This window comes from Mirounga leonina, unplaced genomic scaffold (assembly GCF_011800145.1).
Source record: "Mirounga leonina isolate KUSES-001 unplaced genomic scaffold, KU_Mleo_1.0 Mir_154, whole genome shotgun sequence".
Taxonomy (NCBI): Eukaryota; Metazoa; Chordata; class Mammalia; order Carnivora; family Phocidae; genus Mirounga; species Mirounga leonina.
Window position 1 is genome coordinate 56,044,920 of NW_023270389.1, and position 26,925 is coordinate 56,071,844.

Sequence of the window (26,925 nt, forward strand, 5' to 3'; positions counted from 1 at the left end):
TCTCCTGATGATGACCCTGAGGCCGTCATCAGGTGACCAAGCCCGGGCTAGCCTCCTGGATGATGTGCCACACGTGGCCAGCTCAGTGCTTCTGCCTCTGCCAACAGCCAGATGTGATGAGGTCACTGACTGCAAAAACACGAGTGAACAAGCAGTTGTACCATGGGGAGCAGAGAAAGCTGTCCCAGCTGAGCCCAGCCTAAACTGCTGACTCACAGAATCGTGAATAAATAAAGAAGTAGGTGTTTTAACCTGATAGATTTTGGGGTGGTTTTTATAGAGCAAGAGGTACCTGATATACTGCACAAAGCAAACTTAACTCTTTATACAGAAACTATAAATGAAATTTTTGTCCTTATAAATTACTGTTTTTCAAACTCTGGGTTATAATGCATTGGTGAGTGATAAAATTATGAAGTAGCAATCAGCAATTCTTTAAAAATGAAACAATATAACGGAGTACATTACATATAAAACAGGTATTATTTTACATATAATAAATGTATATATTACGTAATAAATACATACACGTTCATGAACATATACATATGCAACTATATGTGCTCTGGAAAGAAATGCAAACTTCGTTTCTTACTGAATTATGGTTTAAAAACTCTGAAAGCTACTGCCTCAGAATCTGGACTACTTAAGAAGGTATAAAGTTGCATGACTTTTTTGTTAATCACTGTGGAAAAATCATGTATGGTGAACTTTAACTGAATGTACAAATCTATGTTAAGGCATCACATATCAATTTTATAAATTCTAAAATTTAGAAGATTAAAAATTTATCAGGTAGGATTTAAATTTTTTTATACATAATGAGTGAGTAAAATACCATGAAGCGTTAGAAACAATGTTGGGTTCAATAATTTAATGGATATACAGTTTAGTCAACATATGTCACATACTAAATAGGAAGTTTTCTCACTTACCTATTACCATATTCAAAATATCATCATTTTCATCTACTAAAGGGTCCATGCAAACCATATCCAGTAATTCCATTAGCTGCTTTTGAAGAGAATAGGCCTCCTTGAAAAGAGCCTGGAGAAGGTCTGAAACTAGGTGTAAATGCCCAGAATAGACAGATTCACTATCCTGATCACAAATAAAAATGAGAGAAATAGCACATCATAAAGATCAAGAGCCAAATTTACTTTAACTCATTCCATCAAAGCTCATAACTTCAGTGCTTTCTACTGAATCACATATTTACTCATTAAACAAATGTTTAGTGACCATCCATTATATATAGTGTACTTCAAGAGATGCAGGCATGTATAAAGCATGATCTCTGACTTCCGAGACTTGCAAATATAGAACTAAAAGGGAGATACATAAGGTTTGGTCAGGTACATGACTTTTAGCACCCTATCACCAAAGAGAAGCATTAGTTAAACCAGTGATTTTATTCACCCAATGAATACCAGTACCAAAACTCCCTGTGACCCACAATTCCTAGGCCAGCTTTTACGGTTTAAAGCTGCCTCAGGAATGTAGAGATGGACTACAAAAGGGCTGGTGTCCTTTTATAGGCACCTAATCATTAAGGAATTCATCTGATCCACCAATACCATGACAGAACAATTTCAGGATTCCTGTGACTCTTCTTTCTTTATAGAAAAGAAAAACAAACATCAAAAAACCGCAAAAGCCCATTTTAATCAGTTCCTTATAACCACTTATTTTGAAACAAATATTTACATACAGGCACACCTCAGAAATATCTCAGGTTCAATTCCAGACTACTGCAATAAAACGAGTTAAAGTTTTTGGTTTCCTGGGGCGCCTGGGTGGCTCAGTTGGTTAAGCGACTGCCTTCGGCTCAGGTCATGATCCTGGAGTCCCGGGATCAAGTCCCGCATCGGGCTCCCTGCTCGGCAGGGAGTCTGCTTCTCCCTCTGACCCTCCTCCCTCTCATGCTCTCTGTCTCTCATTCTCTCTCTCTCAAATAAATAAATAAAAAAATCTTTAAAAAAAAAAAAAAAGTTTTTGGTTTCCCAGTGCATATAAAAGTTATGTTTATATTACACTGTAATCTGTTAAGTGTGCAATAGCATTATGTTGGGAAAAAAATGTATATATGTTAACAAAAAATATTTATTGCTAAAAATGCTAAGCATCATCTGAGCTTTCAGCAAATCATAATCACTGATCCACAGATCACTATAACAAATATAATAATGAAAACGTTTGAAATATTGTCAAAATTACAAGACTGTGACAAAGAGACATGAAACAAGCAAATGTCGTTAGAAAAATGGCACCAAAAGACTTGCTGGATACAGGGCTGCCACGAGCCTACAATTTGTAAAAAACACAATATCTGCGAAGTGCAATAAAACAAAGTATGCCTGGGGGCGCCTGGGTGGCTCAGTCGTTAAGCATCTGCCTAACTTTAAGCACCTTAACGACCCTCCCCAGGGCCCTGGGATGGAGCCCCGTGTCGGGCTCCCTGCTCTGTGGGAAGCCTGCTTCCCCCTCTCCCACTCCCCCGGCTCCTACTCCCTCTCTCGCTGTGTCTCACTCTGTCATATAAATATTAAAACAAAAAACAAACAAACAAAAAAAACACCAAAGTATGCCTGTACATGGTTCTTCGTTCTACTTTACTCCAGTAATATAGGCTAATATGTAAAATCTTATGTGCAAACACTATTTTCCTCAGCCTTTTTGCCTGTGGATTTCAGGCCATTTAAAGTATACTTAGACTCATTACTTACCTTACAATGTACAAATGTACTTTTGATTACATGTAGGACTGAGGAGGGAAGACTATGAATGTTTTCTAGAATGATGGATTCCTGTGTGACACAGATATGCTGAACACATCCTGTAAGAGCTGCTAAGAGCTGAACCATTGTCTGGAAATAAGGAGAGAAGTTTCATTCACAGTATGTTTTTGTTCACAAACATAGAAAGGTATCAGACATGCTGGGTACCAGGGATACAGCAGTGAACAAAATGGACACTCTATTCCTTCTTCATTGAACTTTAGTCTATCAGAACTACAAATATTGGAACAACTGGCTAGCCATTTGGTTTTAAAAAAAACCTCAGAATCCTAACCCACACATCAAAGCATATAGCAGGTGTTCTACATATAAGCTTTGAAATTATAGGTAGGGCAAGATATCTTGATCACTTGTCTTATATAAGTTTGGTGTTTACTCAGCATTAAACTGTATAAAAAAATACAAAATTTATTTTTTTGCATTCATATCTTTAATTCTATAAATTTAATTCCAGCACTGGGTCACTACATAAAGGATATATAGCTAATTAATATCAGTATAAAAATTCTTACACTGTTTAAGCTCTTCCCCTATACCCTTTCTACTAAATTTGACATACTTGTAAAATATTCCTTAGAGTGGTCTGGATTTCTAAATTATGGCTTGATAGTCCTCTGGCTTGACTGGTTAACTCGTACATCATGTCATCAAATAATTTCACAGTCTGTGAAAAGCAAGCATGTTATAAAGAGGAGTAACAGAAAACACTAGAAAGGGAAGACATATCTTTAAAGAAAAAAAAAAAAATCAGACAATTTTTTACTAGTAATAACCACGGGATATTATCTAGCTTAACTGCATGTAATAATGTAAACAATATATATGTTTTTATATATATAAAGTAGTCATATAACACAATCTTTTAAAAGCTTCAGGTTGAAATTGATTTCTTTTCCACTTCTGTGGTTTGACTCTATTTAATAACATCCATGTAAAAAATTGCTCGAAGTTCATTTTTTGGTGCTGTAACAAAGGTAAGTGCTACTCTACACAATAAAAGTTGATGGTCTTAACCAATCAATATTCATATAGGTATTTATAAGGGTATTTTCTGGGAGTGATGATGAATTTGTGCTGAATTACCTATTTACTTGCGTTCTAAACAGTTCCCCTTTTTGATCAACTCAAAATACCATTTCCTGGGTTAGAGGTACTCTATGTGACCTTAGAACTAAGTTTTTTTGTCTGTGAAGTTAGCTACCCTAAGATCTAAATACTCAGATTTTTCTAAACAATTTAAATGGCCTAAACACTGCAAGAATAACAACACAATGTAATTAAAGAGGATATTGTTTCCCAAAGGCAAGCTAATACTCAACATCCTTATTTTAATCTATATAACAGCTGGATCTTTTTCTGGTGGTCAAGAACAAATTCTAAGATACTTTTAGATAGAGAACAATCAAATGAATATGAGTAACAGGAATTTTGATGATTATCTGCTTCAAAGCTAAACTTAAAAACCATTAAAAAAAGTTTCATTTTTTGCACAAAATACCTTTAATTCCTTCAATTAAAAAAAAAAATGCCTGTGCTTTTCAGAGAAAAAGTATACCATATATATCTAAAAGGTAATAGGAACTATGTAGAGTAAAAGATAATGTAGTTGGTGAACTTAATGTTTTCTCTTGGTTATTTGATTTTACCAACATTCCAGCCTTATTTTTTATTCTAAGTCTTCTTTAATAAAATTTGGCTCCAGGGGTGCCTAGATGTCTCAGTCAGTTGAGTGTCCAAGTCCTGGTTTCGGCTCAGGTCATGGTCTCAGGGTTGTGAGATCAAGCACTGCATAGGTCTCTGCACTCAGCAGGGAGTCTGCTTGGGATTCTCTCTCTCTCTCTCTCTCCCTGTGCCCCTCCCCCACACTCGCTCCTGCACTCTCTCTCTAAAATAAATAAATAAATCTTTTTAAAAAATTGGCTCAATTTTTCTAAACAATGAAATTTAACAATTATTATAAACTCTACAGAGAAGATCTTAGCTAACTTCCTCACTCATCCCAGATATTCATTGAATTGCTTTAAAATACAGAAGTACTTAAAATTAGCTACAAATAATGTAAATTCAATTAGTAAAGGATCTATACTACTTAAAATTATAATAGTTTTTAACCACCTAATGATGACACTAACACCATCATGTTCTCACATGAGATCTATTTCTTACTAAATTATTTGTATTTCAAATATGTCTGATACATTAGGAAAAAAGGAGCCACAGTTAATAAATGATCTAAAACTGAGGCTAGATTTAAACAGCCTTTATAACATGTAGACTGATTAAGATGATAATAGGACTATACCTTTGGCAGCACTTGTGAGAAGAAAGTCTCTTCCAGCGTCAGGTGGTTCATATGAGGTAAAAACATCTCCACAATAATTTTCAGAATTTCTATAAAGCAAAATAGTAACATATTTTATAAGAATATTAAGTCATGTCAGCCAACAAAGATCACTGCCCCTTCCCCAAATGCAAGAATATGTAAGTACTACCAATCTGAAGCTTTGTACAATTTCAAAATGCCATTTTCTATGTAAAAAAACTATGTTTATTAAAAGATTTTATTGGGACACCTGGGTGGCGCAGTCGGTTAAGCGGCTGCCTTCAGCCCAAGTCATGATCCTAGGGTTCTGGAATCAAGTCCCACATTGGTCTCCTTGCTCAGCAGGGAGCCTGCTTCTCCCTCTGCCTGCCACTCCCCCTGCTTGTGCGCTCTCTCTCTCTCTCTGACAAATAAATAAATAAAAATATTTTTAAAAATTTATTTATTTGAGAGGCGCCTGGGGGCTCAGTCGTTAAGCATCTGCCTTCGGCTCAGGTCATGGTCCCAGGGTCCTGGGATCGAGCCCCACATCAGGCTCTCTGCTCTGCGGGAAAGCCTGTTTCTCCCTCTCCCACTCCCCCTGCTTGTGTTCCCTCTCTCACTCTGTCTCTCTCTGTCAAATAAATAAATAAAATCTTTAAAAAAAATAAAAAATAAATAAAAAAATAAAAATTTGAGAGAGAGACACACACACACACACACACACACACGAGGGGAGGAGAGGGAGAGGAAAAGAGAGAAGCAGACTCCCCACTGAGCAGGGAGCCCAACACAGGACTCGATCCCAGGACCCTGAGATCGTGACCTGAGCCAAAGGCAGACACTTAACCTGAGCCACCCAGGCTCCCCTATGTAGAGAAACTATTAAGTACCTGAAATAATAACAAGAAAACAAAAACAAAAAAAATCTGTATGTCCAGCCTTTGAAGACCACTTAAAGGATGTGGGTACATCTACTGAATAGGATTTGCTTTCATTAAAATTATTATTCGAGATCATTTAAAACCATGAAAAAATATTCACACAATACTTTAAGGTTAAATGACCAAGCTTCCAAAATAGTATAATCCCAATCTTAATATATATAAACATGTATATACAAAGAATAATAGATAGCCTAGCACGAATGTATAGAATCGAGATGAGAATGTTCTATACCAAAATCTTAACCATTTCAGATTAATGGATGTTTCATTATCTTTTCTGATTTTCTGCACGTTTCAAATTTTCTACAGTGAATATGTTTAAGTATTCACTGTAGAAATATATATACTCAGGATAAAAAAAATTATTACTTAAAAAAATTAGACCCAACAGGCAACAGATTGAAAATTATAAATATCCACAACCATGGAAATGTAAATAGAATAAGGAACTCAAAATATGAGTAAATTGTGTAGTCTAGTCTTAATTCATCTCTTCTCCTAACTAAATAAGTAAATAAATAAGCCAAGTAAGATTAAAGAACAGAGAGAAGATGAGAAAGTCAACCTGAAAGCAGACTGCAAATTATGTTTTATATGAGTCTAACCAGTTTAACAACAAACATTTAAAATTTCAATGCGCTTATATGGACATTATCAATAGTTCTGGTATCCATCCAAAATAGAATTTAAAACTTTACGTACTACAACTTGAAGGAATTTGGTCATTTTAAGTAACTGAAATTTACAGAGGCTGTAACACTACTAGAATACACTTGAAGGGAATATGAAATGTATCGATATATGTAGACTCAGACCTTAATGACATCAAAGTAAATCAAACAATTAAGATAATTTTACTTACGAATATGCTCGATCCAGTTGTCAGAATGCTGATACATAGAGTAAAAAAATTAAGGAAGATACCAGTATTACAGTAATAGGATATTCACTGCTAAGAATAAATCTAAAAAGCAGCCTTCTTAAAGTTTAGGCAATGATCAGTAAGAAACTGAAATTAAACTCAAATTACTGGCTTAATTTTACTTTTAAAAATTTAATGTTCTTAGGTAAACAAACTATAATATAATGAAAATACTCCAAGGAAATACTTTCAAAATTGAGCAGGGATAAAATTGTCTTTTCAAACTATGTGTAGTTGACATTCTTTTGACAGAGGAACAGTACTATAATAATCCATGGATTTCTGGTTTCTAAAACAGGAAAGAAATTTCTTCCTCCTTCGAACCTCTCCAGTATTTTATTTGCATCTGTGTTAAGTCACTCAACACTTTCTATTTTCTTTTCACGTTGTGTGCCTCTTATGAAGCTTATCAGACTGAAACTCTTCTGCACATAGCGGACACTTATAAATGTGACAATAAATTATCCTACGTCCATTACAAAAGTTAGCAGTAATCACATTATAAACTGTACACTTGTATACCACCAAGAATTGTTAGAAATTTCTTATTGTAAAAAAAAAAAAATTTTCTTATTGTAAAATAAGTATTAAAGAATGTGTCAGCAAGAAAAATGAACAAACTATAACTCCATCACAGTAATACAAGAATTGATTCTTCTTCTGACATTACTTTGCATATATTAATTTTACAGCAACAATCAAAATGAGGTATAGTCATTAACTCATTTTATTTAGCTCAATAGGGTTGAATTTGTCTTACAGAAAAATTTCAGCAAAGGTCAAAAAAATTCTAGCCCCTTCCAAAATTAAACCTAATTTATGATTATGTAGACATGCAGGTAAAGACTGGAAAAGAGTATGTAAAAGGCAAAATATAAAAATAGTGCTTGGGTGATGTGACTATAAATTTATTAAAAACTTATCTTTCATCTGTTGAAAAGTGTTGAAAACTGGGGGAAGAACAGCTTTAGTTTCTTTTGAATGTTAAGTCTGAGATGCAAAACCAAGTGGGAATGTTGACTTTCAATTACTGAAGCTCCCCATAAGCTTGAGGGGGGAAAAGAGGAACCATGTTCCTTATCTTTGTTCCCCCAAAGCCTAACACCCTGCCTGGTATGTATTATGTGCCCAGTAAAGGTTTTGGAGTAAGGATGCTATGTGTTTTCCAAATCAAAATCCTTGAGGACAGCGATTCCGAATCTGCACAATGACTAAGAAAAGCCTTTGGAACCTAAGTGGGATTTTGCCAATGCCTATGCAAGAAACTTCTACATAACGGTAATATGTATATTTGCCTTTAGATGTAAAAAATTATTTGAGACTCTCTAAAGTGAAGGTCATTTTTTTCTTTTAAGTGTGGCTTTATGTTGAAGGTGAGCGCAAAGGTGTTAAAGAAATAATTACCTTTTAACATGGAGGGCTGGGTTCCAGGCACATTTACAACAAGAAAAACAGTATGCACTTGGACAACGGAGGCATTAAGTAACTCAAACTCAGCAGGTGACAGCCAATGACAAAAGGAAGCAACTCCTTGTAACCAACAACAATGGAAAGAGGTCCGAGAAGAGGAAGAACATTTTTATTTACTGGACATCTTTTACATACTTGGCACCATGGCAGACCTACGTCCTTTAATTCCCGTAATCCTGAGAAAGGTATCCATACTCACCAGCCGTCCTAGAGGTTAAGAGCTCAGAGTACATCTCTTTACCTCATCCAGCTATTAGGAGTCAGAGCTCACCTCACAGGTCAGGTCTGAGTGCTTCCCTCCCCGCTATCCCAAGCAAAGGTATTTACACTTAATTGCACGTGACGAGTACAGAAAAACTCAAAGGCACAAAGGAATGGAAGAAAATGCCACATCCGCTGCCAAAATCAGGGCGGAACACCAGTGCGAACCCTTCCAGCGCCAAAGGGAGGCATGCCTTCGGTCTGGGCAGCCATGGTCCCCGCTCGCCCTCGTCTCCCTCGCTTACTCATCCCGCCCATCAGCGAGGAAAGGAGAGAGTTCAGGCCTCAGGAACTCTACACGGCCCGGCGGCGAGTGTGACGAGACCGGAGAAAAGTTGGGAGACCTGCCCCACGGCCCTCTGTGGGGGGAGGCGACAATGAAGGATATAAGGAGCCGGGGCAGGACAGACGGCAGTTCCCGGCGGCACAGCTCCTCCGGCCAGCTACTTAATTCTTCCAGAGGAACAGCGCTCGCCGGGGCCGCGCTTTCCTGAGACATGTTTCGCCAACCAGTGCAGCTTCAAACCAGTCCCGCCACCGCCACGACCGGAAACTCCCGCCCTCCCGGCAGGCCTTGCGAGCTCTCCGCCGGCACCAGTACCATAGAGAGGAAGCGGACTGCGTTCCTCGTGAGCTCGAGCCGCGCGCGGCTGGGAAGGGAGCCGGGCTTGTCTGGCCCGCGGAGGACTCGACTCACAGGTTCGCGCTTTCCATTCCGAGGGTCCGGCGTGGCGCGTGCTTTCTCAGCGCCGGGCGCTGGGACCTTCCCGGGCTGCGAGCGTTCTCAGGTCTGGATCGCTGGACACGGTTGCAGTGAGGCGCTTTGGGGAGGTGAAGGCGGAAGACCCCAGATATGCTACCGTCTGTTACATGGGGCTTTGAGATTGAGCATCTGGGGTCACGGTTGACCTGGGACTTGCAGCCAGAAATGAATCCAAGGCCCAGGGCGCGGTTGGGTAGATAGAAACAGGCACCTTTCTACCCACTTCACTATGCGACCCGACTTTGTACGTCTCGTGTAATGGAAATAAAGACCCCGCCTGCCAGAGCTGTGCAAATTGAAGCAAATGGTATATAAAGTTATCTAACACGATAAATACTGTGAAGAGTTTTGGTGAAGTTGCTTCTACTTTCTAGGGGACTCTCCAGTCAGTGCCCTTATTTTGTTTCTCTAAAACCAAATTAATCTTTACTAATTACTCCAAAATTCTCCTACTCCCATACCCTTGGGGCTTCTGGTCTTTGCTAAATGTTTGTAGCTAAGGTCATTTGGATGAATTACGCACACCATACCCGTGCTTGTTTTTAAAGGGATTGTCATTTACCAAAATAAAATCTTGAAGGCCCGTTACGGTAACAGACTGAAGTGAAGAGATTCTGGCAGTTTTAGGAGGTAGGTATGTTTGGGCAAGATCATGATAGGTGAAAGACTTAAGTCAGGCTTGTCTTTTCCTGCCTGGCAATTTTGAACTTTATGTTTTTTCGAGTAGTTGTTCTGTTGTCCTTTTGTTTGTTTTTACAGTTTATTCTCTTCTCCATTTCTTGAACCCTGAAGGGTGTGTGTATATGTTTCTCTTTCTATCCCTCTCCCTTCACAGCTTTTACAGAAAAAGCAGCTGTATAGCGGAAGGGGGGAGGGGTGCTATTTAATGTTACATTTTAGTGAAATATATCATTTTACCTTTTTTAAAAAATTTTTTTATTTCATTTATTTATTTTTAAGTAAGCTCTATGCTCAATGTGGGGCTTGAACTCAGGACTCCAAGATCAAGAGTCGCATGCTGTAGCAACTGAACCAGCCAGATGCCCCTCATTTTACTTTTTAATAACAATTTTCTTTTTTTTCTCCAGAGCTAATTTGAAAGAAGAGCGAAGACCTCTAAAAAGTCATTTGGAAACATCTCTAAATATTGTAAAGAAAAATTAATCCTCAACAAAACTAACTGAATAATTGAAGTAGGTTTATGTGTGTCATCAGTTCTATCCAGAAGTTGAAGAATCTTCCTTTGAATTTAAGGATTGTGTGCCTTTAATGAGAGGATGACTTTTCAATTTAATTTTACTATAGAAAACCATCTGGAAAATGAATCAACACCGCTTGGAGATGGAGCTTTGGCCCTAGATTCCTCCAAAGGGCCTTCAGTCTCAGAAAGTAAAGAAGGTAAACACAGGGACAGAAAATGTTCTACAGAACAGTTTGACTGGCCTCAGGATCATTTGTCGGAACATAAGCCAGTGGGCAATGCAGCTGCCTCGCAAGACACCGACCGCTCACTCGGTGCAGCAAATAGCTCAAGTAACTTGGAGCCACATGAAAAACATCCCTGCATGAGTGTTGCCCAAGAGCATCCTATGCCTAAAGATTTAAAGAAAGTGTTAGAAAACAAAGTCGTAGAAACACTATCAGGTCCCCAACATGTTAATGTATCAACAGTGAAAACCATCTTGTTGAAAGAGAACTTCCCTGGAGAAAATACAGTTTCACAAAGCATTTCTTCTCACTCTGATCTGATTACTGGTGTTTATGAAGGAGGCTTAAAAATCTGGGAATGTACCTTTGACCTGCTGGCTTATTTCACAAAGGCCAACGTGAAATTTGCTGGGAAAAAAGTGTTGGATCTTGGCTGTGGATCAGGGTTGCTGGGGATAGTTGCATTCAAGGGAGGGGCCAAAGAAATTCATTTTCAAGATTATAACAGTATGGTGATTGATGAAGTAACCTTACCTAATGTAGTGGCTAACTCAACTTTGGAAGGTGAAGGAAATGATGTAAATGAACCCGATGTGAAAAGATGCAGGAAATCAAAAATAACACAAGAATTATGTAAGTGCCGGTTCTTTTCAGGGGAGTGGTCTGAGTTTTGTAAGCTTGTACTAAGTAGTGAAAAGTTCTTTGAAAAATATGATCTCATTCTCACCTCAGAAACCATTTACAATCCAGATTATTACGATACTTTGCACCAGACATTCCTTAGATTGTTAGATAAGAATGGACGGGTGCTCTTAGCCAGCAAAGCACATTATTTTGGTGTAGGTGGAGGTATTCATCTCTTTCAAAAGTTTGTGGAAGAAAGGAACGTATTTGAGACTAGAACACTCGAAATAATTGATGAAGGACTAAAGAGATTCCTAATTGAAATGGCTTTTAAGTAACTGAGTTATTGTCCACTGAGTGTCCTAAGTGAAATAAAAAGAATAACCAAAAACTTTTGAATGTTTTATTTCTGCTTTGCTATTATTATTTTTTTAATTATGATGTTTGTTTGTTTATCCAAATAATATCCCAGCTATATTAATAACATGTACTTGCTAGGGGAGCTAGATAAATAGTATTCTGAGCACTTGATGAGATCTAGGAGATTATTTTGTGGGAACGTTTTCTGCTCTCTACCTTTATTCTATTTGGCCTTTCTACCACCTTTGACATTAAATAAATTTTTTCTCGGGGAAACTTGACACTTTCTATTTCTTTTTTTTACGATTTTTTTTTTTTAAGATTTTATTTATTTGACAGAGAACGCACAAATGGGGAGCAGCAGAGGGAGAGGGAGAAGCAGGCTCCCTGCTCAGCAGGAAGCCCGATGGTGGGGCACATCCCAGGACCCTGGGATCATGACCTGAGCTGAAGGCAGACGCTTAACTGACAGCCACCCAGGCGCCCTGACACTTCTTATTTCAAGTTTGAATTTCTTCTCAGTCTTCTGTTTATATGAAGTGCCTAGTCAGATGATCATGCCATTAATTCTAAGGGCATACATATGCATCACTAAATGGTACGAACCTAAATACTAGACTGAAGACCTTAGGTAACTAGGAAGAAGCTTTTTGTTTTATTTTTATATTCATTTATCTCATATAAGAATAAGAATTCTGAGCAACTGAATTCACCCTGTGATGGGAGAAATAAAGGGGAATCATGATAGTATAAAAGTTACCCAGAAAATCCAATAAAAAAATAAACACTAAAAAAATCACCAATCGATAACCTGAATTTTCACCTTAAGACACCAGAAAAAGACGAGCAAACTAAACCCAACAGAGGCAGAAAGAAGGAAATAAAGATTAAAGCAGAGATCATGAAATAAAGAATAGAAGAATAGAAAAAACTCAACAAAACCAAAAGTGGGGTCTTTGAAAAAATCAACACATTTGCCAAATCCTCAGCTAGACTGATCAAGAAAAAGAGGTCTCAGATTATTAAAATCGGTAATGAAAGAGGGGGTATTACTAGTGACCTTACAGAAATGAAACAGCTTTTAAGGAAATTACACAAGATCTAACTAAGTGAAAAGACACTGTGTTCAGGGGTTGGGAGACTTAGTATTGTTAATTCCCCACACTGATCTGCAGATTCAATAGGATCTCTAACAAACCCTCACTGACACACAGGTACCAACATTTGTTATCTCTTGTCTTTGTCATGGTAACCACTCTGTGGGCACCCATTCAACTTGCAAAGTATCTTTTACAACCTTAAAAAGCACAAAAGCCAAGTGTTGAAATATATTGAACTTAGAATTAGGCCTTTGGATCTCTGTATCGCAGTGTTGAAGCCAGATTTTAAAAATTAAACTTTTTAATTTTTTTTTAAAGATTTTATTATTTGAGAGAGAGTGAGAGAGAGAAGCAGACTCCCCCGCTGAGCAGGGAGCCCGATGTGGGCTCCATCCCAGGACCCTGAGATCATGTCCTGAGCTGAAGGCAGATGCTTAATGGACTGAGCCACCCACATGCCCCTAAATTTTTTAATTTTGAGAACTATGAATTCATATGTAAGAAATGTATGTGAAAAATAATACAAAGAGATTTTGTAGAAACTTCACCTGTTTTCTCCCAATGCTGACATCTTGCAAAACTATCGTACAATATCACAACTAGAAAATTGACATTGATATTGTCAAGATATAATAAAAGAGTATCATCACGACAGAGGTTCCTTCTGTTGTCCTTTTTTTTTTTTTTTTTTTTTGGCTACACCCACTTTCTTCTCTGGTTCCTTCCTCTCCTAACCCCAGAAACTACTGACCTGTTCATCTCTATAATTTGTCATTTAAAGTATGTCATATACAGGCGCTTGGGTGGCACAGTCGGTTAAGCATCCAACTCTTGGTTTCAGCTCAGGTCATGATTTCAGGGTTGTGGTCTCAAGGTGGTGAGATCAAGCCCCCGTCAGGTTCCGCTCCATGCAGAGTCTGCTTAAGACTCTCTCTCCCTCTCCCCCCTACCCCTCCCACCCCGCCCTCTCCTCTCTTGCTCTTTCTCTAAAATAAATCTTTAAAACATCCTTTAAAAAAAATAAAGAAAAATAAAGAATGTCATACAAACAGAACCGCACAGTATGTCACCTTTGGAATTGGCTTTATTTCAGTCAACATAATCTATAGATTCATCCACGTCATTGCATGCATCAATAGTTTGTTCCTTTTTTCTCTTTTTGTTATTGAATAGTGTTAAAAAAAAAAAAACTTATAGTACTTATGGTTAACCCCTTGTAGCCAAGGAAGTAGGAGACCCTAGGGAAAAAGAATAGCAAAGGAAAATCTCAAATTCTGGGGAGGATAGACTCCTTACTAGTTAAATAGGAAAGAGGAGAGGAAAAGGTTTTGATTCTAGTGTGAAAATGTTCACATTTGACATACCAGAAGTTGGGATCTGCCTTCCTATCTGCAGCTATAGCATAATTGGAAGTATTTTTTTTTTCTTTCTTGGAGGTACCTAAAATAATGGTACAACTTGGACTCAATGAAATGTGCTATTTACTGGACATCAGGTTGGGACTTTTTATATAGCATCTTGCTTAATAGGACCTTGTGAAGTATATATCATCCCCGCTTAATAAGATTATAATAGCTAACAGTTTTCAGCATTTACTGTATGCTGGGCAGAAGAGCTTTACATAGGCTAACACTTCATATTCATAACGGCCCTCAATTAGGTTATAATTGCTATCTGCATTTTATAGATAAAGAAGTTGAGACTTGAGGAAGTGGGTGATTTGATCCCAGTCACATCCTCCCCTAGAACCAGAATCTGAACAGAAGTCTTTTTAAAAGCTTTTCTCTTTCCACCAGCCCAGTGGGCTTAACCTTACCAATGCCTGTTTTTCATCACAAATATTTCCTAAAAAAAAAAAAGATTTTATTTATTCATTTGAGAGAGAGAGCACGAGCAGGGGAGAGGGGCAGAAGGAAAGGGAGAAGCAGACTCCCCACTGAGCAAGGAGTCTGATGTGGGACTCAATCCCAGGACCCTGGGATTATGACCTGAGCCGAAGGCAGGCAGATGCTTAACCGACTGAGCCACCCAGGCGCCCTGCATCACAAATATTTCTTAGTACCCTTTGATTATTATGAAATGGATGTCATAGTTAAAGAAACTTCTTACACATATCATCAAAAATTATATTGGGGGTGCCTGGGTGGCTCGGTTAAGCCTCTGATTTTGGCTCAGGTCATGATTTCAGGGTCCTGGGAGCCTCAAGCCCTGTGTTGGGCTCCCTGCTCAGTGGGGACTTTCCATCTCCCTCTGCCCCTTCCCCAACTCGTGTGTGCTTTCTCTCTCTCTTTCTCTCAAATAAATAAAATCTTTTAAAAAATTATAATGTATATAAATTCCTCATGTATATGTAATCATGTATATCATATATATGTATATAAAACTATAATGAAGAAAGTCATAAATAATTTTTATCTCATCAGGTCAATGCACAGGTGTAGCGACAGAGAAGACATGTAGTAGTTGGACACTTGTACCTAGGGTACCATTACTGCAAAGACCACAACACAAAAGACTTAAGATACAAATTACGGTGACAAATCCAGGAAAAGGATGCATAATAAGCTTTCTTGTGTAAAGAGTTTACCTTAATCATTTAAAGAGGCATATAAGTTAAAACAATGAGATTTGGAGTCCAATACCTTGGGTTAAAATTGTTTCCCCACCTGTAAAACAAGCCTTGTAATAGTATCTCCCTAACAGATTTCTTAAGGAAAAATAGTTAATACTGAGCACTTATCATGGTTGCTTCCAGATGGTTCCTTTGTATAAATGGAAATGAGTATTTCCAAGAATCCTCATAATATTTAGTCATTCTGTTTGCTCAAATAGGAGGCCTTGCTCTTTTTTGTTAAAAATGGGGTTTGTGCCTTTACAGGTTACAAATCCCGGTTCAAAACTTGGAGAAACAGGTGAATTCCAGACCTCGCACCCAGCTCCAACCTCCGTTTTCTCCCTTCACCTCCCTCACTCCCTTCTCCTCACAGTTTCTAAGCTGCTCTTTTTGGATGCTTTGGCGTTGCAGATCTTTAAGGATGAAGAAGTATGCATCTTGTAAATTTGTTTCTAAAATATCAGTTCCATATGTTCTGTGTCTGCCTCTAAATTGCCCATTTCTCAGATGTGCCTGGATGATTAGGTCCAGTTCCACTGCTTCACAGATGTCTTTCAGCCCAATGCTCCAAATCTGGAAAGGATGGGAAATGCCTCCACGCTGACCGGGAGTGGACACACTGCCCTGTGTTAAATAATGCAGGTGCTGTAGTGATTTTAGGGGAGGGGATGAGCTGTTCAGCTAGAGAATGCACTTTTTGAGAGGAGAAAATATGTCTTCACTTCTCAGTACCCTCCATGGTGTTTCACTCAGGTGCTTAATAAATAACTATTTGAAAAAGAGAGATAGCAAGGAATCTCTGTGACACCATGGACTTCATTCTTTTCCTCCACCTCAGCCAGAATCTCCAGAACTTCGGATACTGTGATGTGGTGGCTTTATGCTTGCTGATGTTAAGGCTTTTCTTTGGGTAAAAGTGCACATTTAAAAGCACCATCATAACTTGGATGCAGCCCAGTGGAAAAGGTGCCATGTCACAGAAGAATCCTTTACTATGGCCCAAGGCTGGAGCTCCTAGCCAACCAGGATGGTTAGGGGAAGCCACCATGCATTCATCACTACTAGGTGTCCTCTTACAATTCTGATTTCTGTCTTCTTAAGGAACTCAAAGCGAACTCAGACAACCTTTAAACATAGGCCCATCATCAGGGCGCATGGGTGGTGCGGTCAGTAGGGCACCAGACTCTTAGTTTACGCTGCGGTCGAGATCTCAGGGTGGTGATCTCAAGGTTGTGGAGTCAGCCCTGCATTGGACTGTGTAGGCCCCACCTTGACCTTGCCTGGGGCTCCACACTTGGTGAGGAATCTGCTTGGGTTTCTCTCTCCCTCTCTTTCTGCCTCTTCCCACCCCCACTCCTGCTCTCTCTCTCTCTGGGTTGGATGAATAAGTCTTAAAAAAAAAAGAAGTAGGTCCATCATTTATAGAGGAGGTTGTCAACGGTTGTGCTTTTTCAGAAAGATTAATACCCCATTTGAAAGAAACTATGTAAAAATTATAATAATAAAAAACAGCTTGGTGACCCAGCTATTACTAAAGACAGCGGGGCATTTTACCCCTCCCAGAGCAGGATAAGTGGCCAATAAATTTATGATCTCCAAAAAGGTGATGAAAAGGATGCTGTAGCTATCCTTTTCCATGGTGTCCACTGAAGGAATGAAACAAGACGGGAAGGCTTGCCTTCGGGAATACATATCTTAGGCCTTTGCAGTAGAATCAAAGGTACTCAGTCTCAAGGAACCCCAAATGCCTCAGCCATGCTGCTGCTGAACTGTGCAGTGCATTTGTGCAAAGAAAAAGAAGCTCCGTCCTTCAGGCAGATTCAGCTCCACGTTAGGGAGCATGATGGGGCAAGTGGAGCAGGGCTGTTTTCAGCTCCGTTTGCCTCCTCAGCTCTTCTTAGTAGCCCAGTGGTTTAGTCCTACAAACTTCCACAACTTTCCAACTGATGAGATATAGGAAAAGGGACAATAAACTGAGGAGCATCAAGAGACCGATGTGACACCCACCAAAGGCAGAGAGTGGACACTGGAAGAGATGGTGACTTACAGCCTCTCTGCTGGGGGCCAACCTGCAAGGTGAGATGGAACAAGGTCTTCATCATCTTATCACACAGCATGTGAACTCGAGGGAAACGTTTGAATTGGGGGCTAGAGCTACAGAGGCAAGTATTCCCATGTGACCAACCCCTGGACACTGGATACTGCAGTGTCAGTGATCAAGGGGACACTGAAGCCTGTTCCTATTGTCTGCCAGGAGTCTCAGAGGTTCTTGGGCTGTCCAGCAGCAGCAACACAATTCTGGAAACCTCTTACCATATCCAGCTAGCCATATAGGACGCGTGTAGCTCTAGCAATTTCCTCAGCCCACTCTGTCATCTCCCACAAGCCCCCCTACCACCAACAAGGTTCGACTCCTGTTCCTGGTGTAACAGACATCCTTCATTCAACCATCTCCCAATCTGAGGCTACAAAGGACAAGTCAATATGCCTCAGGAACTGACAATAAACTCAGCCACTCTGAGAAATTTATTTCGTCAAAGAGATATATATAAAAAAATTATCAGCCTTGCTCTGTTCATGGAAATATGAGGCAGGAAAGGTCTCGGCTCATTCAAATTCTTTATTGGTGTCTACAGTGCTCTAGAACTCAAAATTCTTCTAGGTCTCTCTCTGCTAGTCTACGCTAAATAACTTCTGGTGGATTTCTATGAACTTGATTCTGAAACTTGTCTTAAATAACACAAAAAAGACTGTTTGGGGGACTTTTTTTTAGGGGAGAATTTGTGTGAAAAGATAGAATAAAGCCTACAAACTCAAAACACACCCAGTTGGTCAGTGGCACACCACATTCTCATTAACCCATCTCTATGCCAGCTTTTCTATTATCTGGCCTCTGTGTTTTAAGAATCTTCAGAGGGAGCTGCATTTTCAGTGATTTGCTTTTCTTTTCAGAGCTTTCCACAAATTGAACTCTGTTTCCTGTTTCCATTGCTGTTTTCAAGTTTTTCCAGGATTTTTACAGTAAGAACCAGAACAGATTCCCTGTTCTAAGGAAACTACCTCAGAAAAACATTTTCTAGGAAGAATGGCACAGATGTTTCTAATGCTCTCAATTTTAGTTCCTTTAACAGGAAATTGTGTTCAAACCTGTGTTTTAACATTAAGCCACCACACTCTTCACTTTGTGACTGTTTTTCATTTTTCCACAGTGGGAAAAAGGCTTATTCTGTGACCTCCCAACAAAATACTTCAGAAATGCTTCTTCCCTGTCTCCTATAGTCCTGTTAGTTTAGCATAAAGAGAGATAAACTTAGAGTGAAAATCATTAGAGATTTTTATGTCTCTATGAATTTTAGTTTACTACCTTCCATTATTACCATATAGACATTTTACTCAATTGCTTAAAAATAAGTGACAAAACCAAATGTCAGAGCCTGAATATAAATTATTTTTACCCATGATTGATCTAAAGAGACATCCTGAATGGTGATATGTAAACATGCACGCAAAGGTTTCTGTCTCTTGGAAATATTTTATCTTTTTTTTTCTTCTTTCTTAGAGATTTTATTTATTTATTTTTGTGAGAGAGAAGGAAAGGGAGCATGAGCAGGGGGTGGGGCGGGAGCAGAGGAAGAAGCAGGCTCCCCGCTGAGCACCTGATGTGGGGCTACATCCCAGGACCTTGAGATCATGACCTGAGTGGAAGGCAGATGCTTAACCAACTGAGCCACCCAGAAGCCCTGGAAATATTTTAGTAATAGGAAGAATTGAGCCCCTCCCAGGTGCCAGCCCCTTTAGTTGAATTTTCTTCAACACTTGCAAATCACATAGAATTCTGTCTTACTCTAAAGCCCAAGTGTGTTCTCATTCCAACAAGAATTCACCAAGTACTTACTTCGTATTGAGAAAACAATTTGTGTCTTTAGAAATTTCTGTTAAAGAAATATACTACTTGTAAGAAAAGTTTACTGTTGTGTTGTTGCAATAACTGAACACACTTCTAGTTATACCCCATTTCTCCTGAATCTTTATAGAAGTGATGTGATGAATAGACAGATCCTCAGATATATTTGACATTTGTGTACCCCTTTTACTGTGACTTATGCATTTCCTTTGCTAGTCAAGGGACTTCATCAAATTTAATTTATGAGATTAACTAACAGGAAACAGAACAATAGGTAACTGATAGTTTTGGACCCGAGCCTCAGAAGAAGAGAAATGAATGAGAGCAAGCAAGCAAATATACAAAGCCAGGGAAGGTAGGAAAGAGAAGAGAGAAATGAAGAATGATAGTGAGACAAACAAGGAGTTTTATCAATTAAAATTTAGAGCAGAAGAAAGAGTTCTGGCAAAGGTAAATGGCGGAACCCAAGGAAAAAGACCAGACAACCAGGGAGTCAAGAGTAGCCTGGAATTTGCACAGTAGTTGAACTTTTAAACAAATGACTAGAGGAGAAATTGCTAGTGACTCATGGCAGAGAGGAACTAATCAAGGGACAGGGTTGTGTGACTAAGATAAGAAGCCAATGAGAAGCATTGAAGGCCAGCCCAAAAGACCTTGCGGTGACCGTAGCATTTCATCCTAGTCAGTTTTGGTTTATGGCACGACACTGCTGAGCTTTATACCTAGAATGACCATATATACCAGTATGCCTGAGACAGTCCCGGGTTATGCCTATTGTCCCATCTGGTTTAAAATTCCAGCACTCTCAAAAGTTTACATCTCATAAGGGAAATGTTAAGGGGATACTCCCCTTCTCTCTCTAGTTAGAGTCTTTCCCCCCATTGCCAATCCTAAAGGCCAGGGGTTTTGTTTTATTAGGGGAAATTACTAGTTCCCTTACATACATATGCAAGCAAACAATTCACATGCAACAGGAGAATGCAAAAATGGCAGTCAATGTTGAGACAGAGCTAGCAGAGGGGAGAAATTCCCTTGGGCCAGTGAGGTAACACTTGACCTCAGACTCAAATATAAGTAGATTTTCATCAGATTGATAGAAGAGTGGGGTTGGAAGTGAACTTAATATCTTACTCTCTGCCAAGCACATTTCTATGTGCTGGGGCAGGAGGACAGTCGCCATTTCTAACGAGCCTCAGGTGATGCTGATGCTACTGGACTCTGGATGGTACCCTTAGAAGGAGAGCTCAAATCATGGAGCTACATGACCCATTAGATGTGAAGCTGGCTCAGAGACTGATAAAAGCTTCTAATGTCAATATTTTCCCTGTTAAAATTTGCCACCAATTAAATTTCTTTGAAGCTTCATCTTACCAATCTAAATTATATGTTCTATGGGCATTTTTTTAAAAATGGCATTCTTTTAAAATAATCTTTCAGTTTAGTACTTTAATTTTAAATTGTATGACTGAGAATGAATTTTTTAAAGAGTGAGTTCAGTCTTTTAAAAAGCTACCCCCAAGATTTAAGGAAAATGCTACCCTTCCTATCTGTTAAACCAGTAACAGACCTCTAAGCATAAACCCTTGGATTTCACTTACCACACGTAATAATCAATCTGTGGAGTCAGACAAGGCGGAGTCCTAGGCCTAACTCATGCCCTCATTAACTGTGAGCATGCCCTTCATCAAATGACTAGGATCGCTCTTATAGTTTCCTTTTCAATCAAATCTGGATATTTGTTCTGTTTATCCCCACTGAGTTATGAGTTTTAAATGTAATTTGTATGTTAAAGTTTCCTATGAATCTGTGACAGTCGTCTTATTTAAAACTGCTCTTGATTCCTGTTTCCTCTTTCTTCTCATATTTGTTACTAAAACAAATATTTCTAGTGCTGCCACTGCCATTATTTAGTTAATTGTTTCCTTTGTTTATCTGTCTCTAATCAAGGATCCCCAATTCACCCAATGCAAATTCAACCAATGTTAATCCATCCAACCCATACCCACACGTAACAGTTTTCATAGCACACCAATTTCATCTCATCTCTTCCTTCGTTAAAATCTTTCATAGCTTCCCATCCTCAAAGACCATGATCTCTGAAGTGGGAATATAAGACACCAAACTGTCATGCAGGAAGAAAACATTAGACCATACACTTGTACTCATTTTTTATCTAAAACATAAGAAGAAATTAATTCTTTTTTTTTTTAAGAAGAAATTAATTCTTGATTTATCTCCATGGCATAAGGTGCACCAAGAGGTTCGTACCATCTCTGAATACTCCACTCATAACTGTCTCTGTCTTTATTTACATTACCTCCGGACCATAAGGACCATGTCTACATGAAGTCTTCATAAAGAAGGATAAAAGTGGGGTCACTATGGAAGACTTCCCAGGAGAAATTTTAAGAATGACTTGTTCTGGTACCACTGATTATTCCAAGTGCAGCCTGCTCCAACAGCCTTCTAGAGAAAGGTCTAAGTGCCTGAGAAAAGGACCAGTGTCTTTTAACTCTTATACCTAAAAAATTTTAGTATCTCTATTATCTCAAGGATATAGTTCTCATCACTTAGTCTGCATTCAAGACTCTTCTAATGTAGCCAAAACTACTATTTCTATCCTGTCTCTACAACGTGGTTATAACTATTCCATCCAAAGCAATCTTTCATTATCGAAAGTTACTCACCCCATTATGAACCACCTGCACTTCCTTTCTCTCTCTCGTTAATTTTTTATTTCAGTTTTAATGAGACATAATTGACATACAGCACTGCATAAGTTTAAGGTGTGTAGCACAGACTTGACTCACATACTTTGCAAAATGATTGTCACAAGTTTAGTTAACATTCATCATCTCATATAGATACAAAAAAAGAAAGGAAAAAAAAGTATAGTTTTTCTTGCGATGAGAATTTTGAGGATTTACTCTCTTAGCAACTTTTAAATACACCATATATCAGAGTTAACTACAGTCATCATGTTGTACATTATTACATCCCCAGTACTTATTTATCTTATAACTGGAAGTTTGTACTTTTTGACCCTCTTCATCCAATTCTCTCAATCCCTATGCCCTGCTTCTGAAAACTACAAATCTGATCCCTTTTTCTGTGAGTTTTTTTTTTTATTCCACATGTGAGATCATACAGTACTTTCTTTTCCTGTCTAACATTTCACTTAGCATAATGCCCTCAAGGTCCAACCATGTTGCAATGGTAGGATTTCCTTTCTTCTTTATGGCTGCATAGTATCCATGTGTGTGTGTGTGTGTGTGTGTGTATACAGTACATTTTCTTCCATTTATCTGTTGATGGACACTTAAGTTGTTTCCAATCTTAGCTATTATAAATAATGCTGCAATGAATATGGGGGTGCAGATATCTCTTTGACACAGTGATTTTGTTTCCTTCATATATATACCCAGAGGTGGAATTGCTAGATTGTATGATAGTTCTATTTTTAATTTTTTGAGGAACCTCCACACTGTTTTCCTTTTTTTCTCTTTGATTTTAACATTTCACCCCTCATCTGAGGTCTACCTTAAGCCCACCCTCTGTAGAGCCTATCCTAACCTTTTGATCCACTAGGTTGGCTCTTTCCTCTGAACCTCTCTATAATATGTCTTTGTAACTCCAAATAAAAAGCTTTACAATCATCATGGTCATATAATTTATCACCCAAACTGGGGCACTTGAGAGTGGGATGAAACAGCTTTAATAAATTTTCTACAACATCAGGTGTAAACTAAGACTATTTGGGGCACAGCAGGATAGGTGGCCCCTTGTTATAATAATGCTTATTACTCTCCCAGTGAAATTTTAATGTCTTCAAAGTGAGAGCCACATGTCTTAAATTCTTGTATTAGCTGTGTTTTATCTGTAATAGGAGTTTGGTAAATATTGATGGATGGTTTCACTGATTTGTGGAAATATTCAGAGTCACCAGATTACATATTATTTCTTTCAGCATTAACATTAACATGCAAGAAATCAAATTTGAAAAAACATAGCTTCTCATATAAGAAAGCACAAAACTTGAACCATGGCACATAAAAATCCTCAAACAGCCATCCTAATGTCAAATTTTGCTCTAAAGTTAGCAAAAGGCTAAGATATATGAAAAGCTGATGAGTGGAAGTTTGAATAATTTTTTTTTGTTTATCTTATGTTTTACGTGGGGTTCTCTTGACTTGGTTGCATTTTCAGTGGAGTATAGGGAAGTCATTCTGTGGTCAACAATGAACCTTCACCTTAAGCCAACAGACACAGGCACATGATGCAGTGATTTGGGGCCTTGTTCACCTCTGGGTCTTTGACCCTCAGATTAGTCAGTTGTGCCTGGTGTAGACCGTCCCAGCACTCTTTTCACTGTCAATTCTCAGGAGATATTCCCAAAGTTGAAACAAAGGAAATCTGGCATATTCTTCATGATGTCCCTTTATTGTTATTTTATGCTGAATCAAATAAAGCAGCACGACCCCTTTCAGGAACTGCCATCTCTTACTGGGCACCACTGCTTCCTTTAAGTCCCTGCTTTCCTTAGTGGGTACTGTCGGTGCTCTCAGTGGGCACCACTGATTCTGGTATCTCTTATGAAGCACCAACATTTTCCACAGGGCACAGCTCCAAGATGTTTTGATGTGAAGTGCACACAAAACCTTCTGCCCCTTTTTTCTGGGAGGGGGGGAGATTACATTCTATTAGTGCAAAAGCTTTTTCAGATGTACTTAAAGTTTTATTCTTTCCTTTAGCAAGGCATTCACTTCCACCTCCTCTGAACTCTCTCATGAGTTCATTACAGATCTGAGCAGATACAAAACCAGGAGGAAAACATCATAATTAGAAAACAAACCTTCTTCCCATCACCTAAGGATTCACTACAAAATCAAGCTCTTTCTTGAAAATAGATTAGTCCTGTCCCAGGTAGAATTGTCAGATAAAATACAAATATTTTACTGGACATATGTATACTAAGAAAGAATTTATTGTTTATCTGACATTCAAATTTAACCATATGTCTTGTATCTATATTTGCTAATTCTAATAAACTTACTCCCGGGGGCTCCTCAGTCCCTCATAGCTGTCTTTTGATGAGGCCAGTTAAGACTCAAGCCAAAAGGGTGCCTAGTGGTTCAATCGGTTAAGTGTCTGCCTTCAGCTCAGGTCATGACCCCAGGGTTGAAGAGTCGGTCTCCCGGCTCAATGGGGAGCCTGCTTTTCCCTCTGCCCTGGTGCTCCCTCTCTTTCTCTCTCTCAAAAAAAAAAAAAAAAGACTCAAGCCAAAAGTCTAACTATATTTGTTTATACCAATGCAAATGTTTGTCCAGTTTCCTTCATGGTAGATCAACTGACGTAAAGGAAAGAGCCAAGAATATCAAGGACGTAGAAGAATCACATTGGAAATAAACAAATGCCCTGTGATGGGAAGGAAATCACCTTTATCCTAATAAAGGAACTCACCACTTAATGTCTTAAGGGATCATTGCCTGTCACCATTCATGCAGCAAAATGTAATACTACCTCCAAACCTGCAAAAAAGCCCGAACCTGGAAACGTATGTTAGAGAGATAAGAGGGAAGATGGGACAGTGTGATGTCCTGGAAATGGACAGATGAATGGAAGGCGAGATTGACAGTGTCAGATGCTGTCAGTTGTCCAAGTAAGATGAATGCCACTGGATTTAGCAACGTGGAAGTCAATGGTGATGTTAATAAGAGTAGTTTTGGTGGAGTGACTGAAATGAAAGCATAAATGGAGTATGTTCAAAAGAAATCAAGAGAAGAGTGACGAGGGATAGAAATCACATACAACTAGTTTGAGGAGTAGGGATATAAAGTGACAGCCGGAAGGAGAAGTGGGATTTAGAGAAAGGTTTCTTAAGCTGCGGGGGTGGGGGGGGGGTGGAAATAAAACGTAGGATATTTGAATGATGATAGACTGATTCCTCTGAGATGGAGGACTTGATGGAAGAGAAGGAAAGAAAGAAAACTGTTGGAGCAATGGTTCTGGTGGGCAAGGCCATGTGGAAGGATTGGCCTGAGAAGCACAGACAGACCGTACGTACATCCATGGTAACAAGAGGAAATGCAAAGTATATGGTACAGGGGAAGATGAAGCAGTGGGACTTTCTAGAAATCTTCATCTGATGGTTTCTATTTTTTTTCAGTGAAATAACAGACAATGTCATCAGTTAAGACTGAGGGTAGGGAAGAAGACCCTGGAAGTCTGAGGAGAGAGGGAATGGTTTGAGCAGTCATCCAGACAATAGGCAAATGAATGGAACTTGGGGAATATGGTATGATTAGTAGGGACCACTTGAAGTTCATAATTATGAATTTCAAGGAAGACCAGTGACCAAGGTTTTGTGGCTTTTCAGCAATCACGATCGGCTGCAGGGGCGGAGATGCAGAGTAGGCAGAGAGTGAGATTTACACGGCTTTGGGATTTGGCCAAGAGAAATCAATGACACAGAGTCCATTGACTCATCTGTAAGATAATAATGGTAAGTCCTTATGTGAACTGTGAACTGCCAACAGACCCCTGATGGTAACACTTAACAGAATCCTTGCACTGTGTGTGTTGCCTGAGGTAAAAGATTAGTGTAAACATACATGTATGGTGCCTCCACTTGTGCTAAGAAGGTGATCTGGTCAAGATACAACCACTCACAAGAACCCCTTCTACTCATATCCACTCATGGGCCCTGCATATCTTTTTGCATTTTGCCAACTTGGATCAAGATGAAAAAAGGAGGTTGGCTTCAGCTGGGGAGATTTTTCTATGCCATATTTCAATGCTTTGTGCTTTCCTATATTAGAAAATTGCTGTTTCCTCAATTTTGATTGTTGATGAGGATAGAAATAATATATGGTCGCTGGTGGCTCTGAATATTTCTGCACATTGATTAACCCATCAACGACCTTTGCCAAACTCTATCCAGGCCCTGTCTGATTTAAGAGTGTGAGACACATAGTTCCTGACTTTGTAATGGGTAGGTAGTAAGCACTAAAAACTTTTTCATCTAGATGGTGAGTAAGAGTAAAACATTTTCTAGGAATTCAGAGAAAAGGCTAGAGTCTGGGGGGTTAGGCAGGCTTCAGAGAGGAAGGTCTTGAGGTGTAGAAACAGCCAAATTGAAAAAGAAAGGGAAGCCATCCTGGGGAAGGTATTGGTGTGAGGACGATTTGTTAAGGAAAGCTGAAGGTAGCATTCTGGAAAATGGTTGAGCCAAATCCTAAAGTCTTAAGAAATTTTCTTTTATGGAAAACCATTTCAGGTTTTAGCAAAGTGCTGCGAAACACCAACTCTCTATCGCTACACTCCTCATGGTGCTAGGGCATTCTTACAGAATGTTGTTAGGGCAGGCTATATTTTGAAGAGGGGTTGGAAATTTAAAAAAAAGGCTTTATAATATAAATTGAATGATGGCGCC

At 38.9% G+C, this 26,925-nt stretch overlaps 2 protein-coding genes across 7 annotated transcripts in view; one reads left to right on the top strand and one right to left on the bottom strand.

Annotated features, from left to right (window-relative positions):
- CUNH1orf112 (chromosome unknown C1orf112 homolog) overlaps window positions 1–9,294 on the bottom strand; it is a 49,168-nt gene extending 39,874 nt beyond the window's left edge. The window contains exons 1-6 of one of the 2 annotated variants that reach the window (XM_035010841.1): window positions 9,089–9,294; window positions 6,910–6,949; window positions 5,101–5,189; window positions 3,358–3,462; window positions 2,727–2,867; window positions 936–1,101 (exon numbers count right to left, since the gene is read on the bottom strand). In XM_035010841.1, coding sequence (XP_034866732.1) covers window positions 936–1,101; window positions 2,727–2,867; window positions 3,358–3,462; window positions 5,101–5,189; window positions 6,910–6,949; window positions 9,089–9,199 — 652 coding nt within the window. In that variant the 5' untranslated portion in view covers window positions 9,200–9,294. Of the gene's footprint in view, window positions 1–935; window positions 1,102–2,726; window positions 2,868–3,357; window positions 3,463–5,100; window positions 5,190–6,909; window positions 6,950–8,638; window positions 9,019–9,088 lie in introns of those variants that run through there. The other variant, XM_035010843.1, reaches the window with a different exon arrangement.
- A 15-nt stretch (window positions 9,295–9,309) lies between these two features.
- Window positions 9,310–11,906, top strand: METTL18 (methyltransferase like 18). Of its 5 annotated transcripts, none has more exons than XM_035010851.1 (3): window positions 9,323–9,399; window positions 10,012–10,093; window positions 10,552–11,906. In XM_035010851.1, the coding sequence occupies exon 3, from the start codon at window positions 10,741–10,743 to the stop codon at window positions 11,851–11,853; it is 1,113 nt and encodes a 370-aa protein (XP_034866742.1). In that variant the 5' UTR covers window positions 9,323–9,399; window positions 10,012–10,093; window positions 10,552–10,740; the 3' UTR covers window positions 11,854–11,906. The 5 variants fall into 5 exon arrangements, with proteins under 5 accessions (XP_034866741.1, XP_034866742.1, XP_034866744.1 ...); XM_035010849.1 differs by lacking the exon at window positions 9,323–9,399 and adding an exon at window positions 9,403–9,488; XM_035010850.1 differs by lacking the exon at window positions 10,012–10,093 and having other exon boundaries at window positions 9,310–9,399.
- The last annotated feature ends 15,019 nt before the right edge of the window (window positions 11,907–26,925 follow it).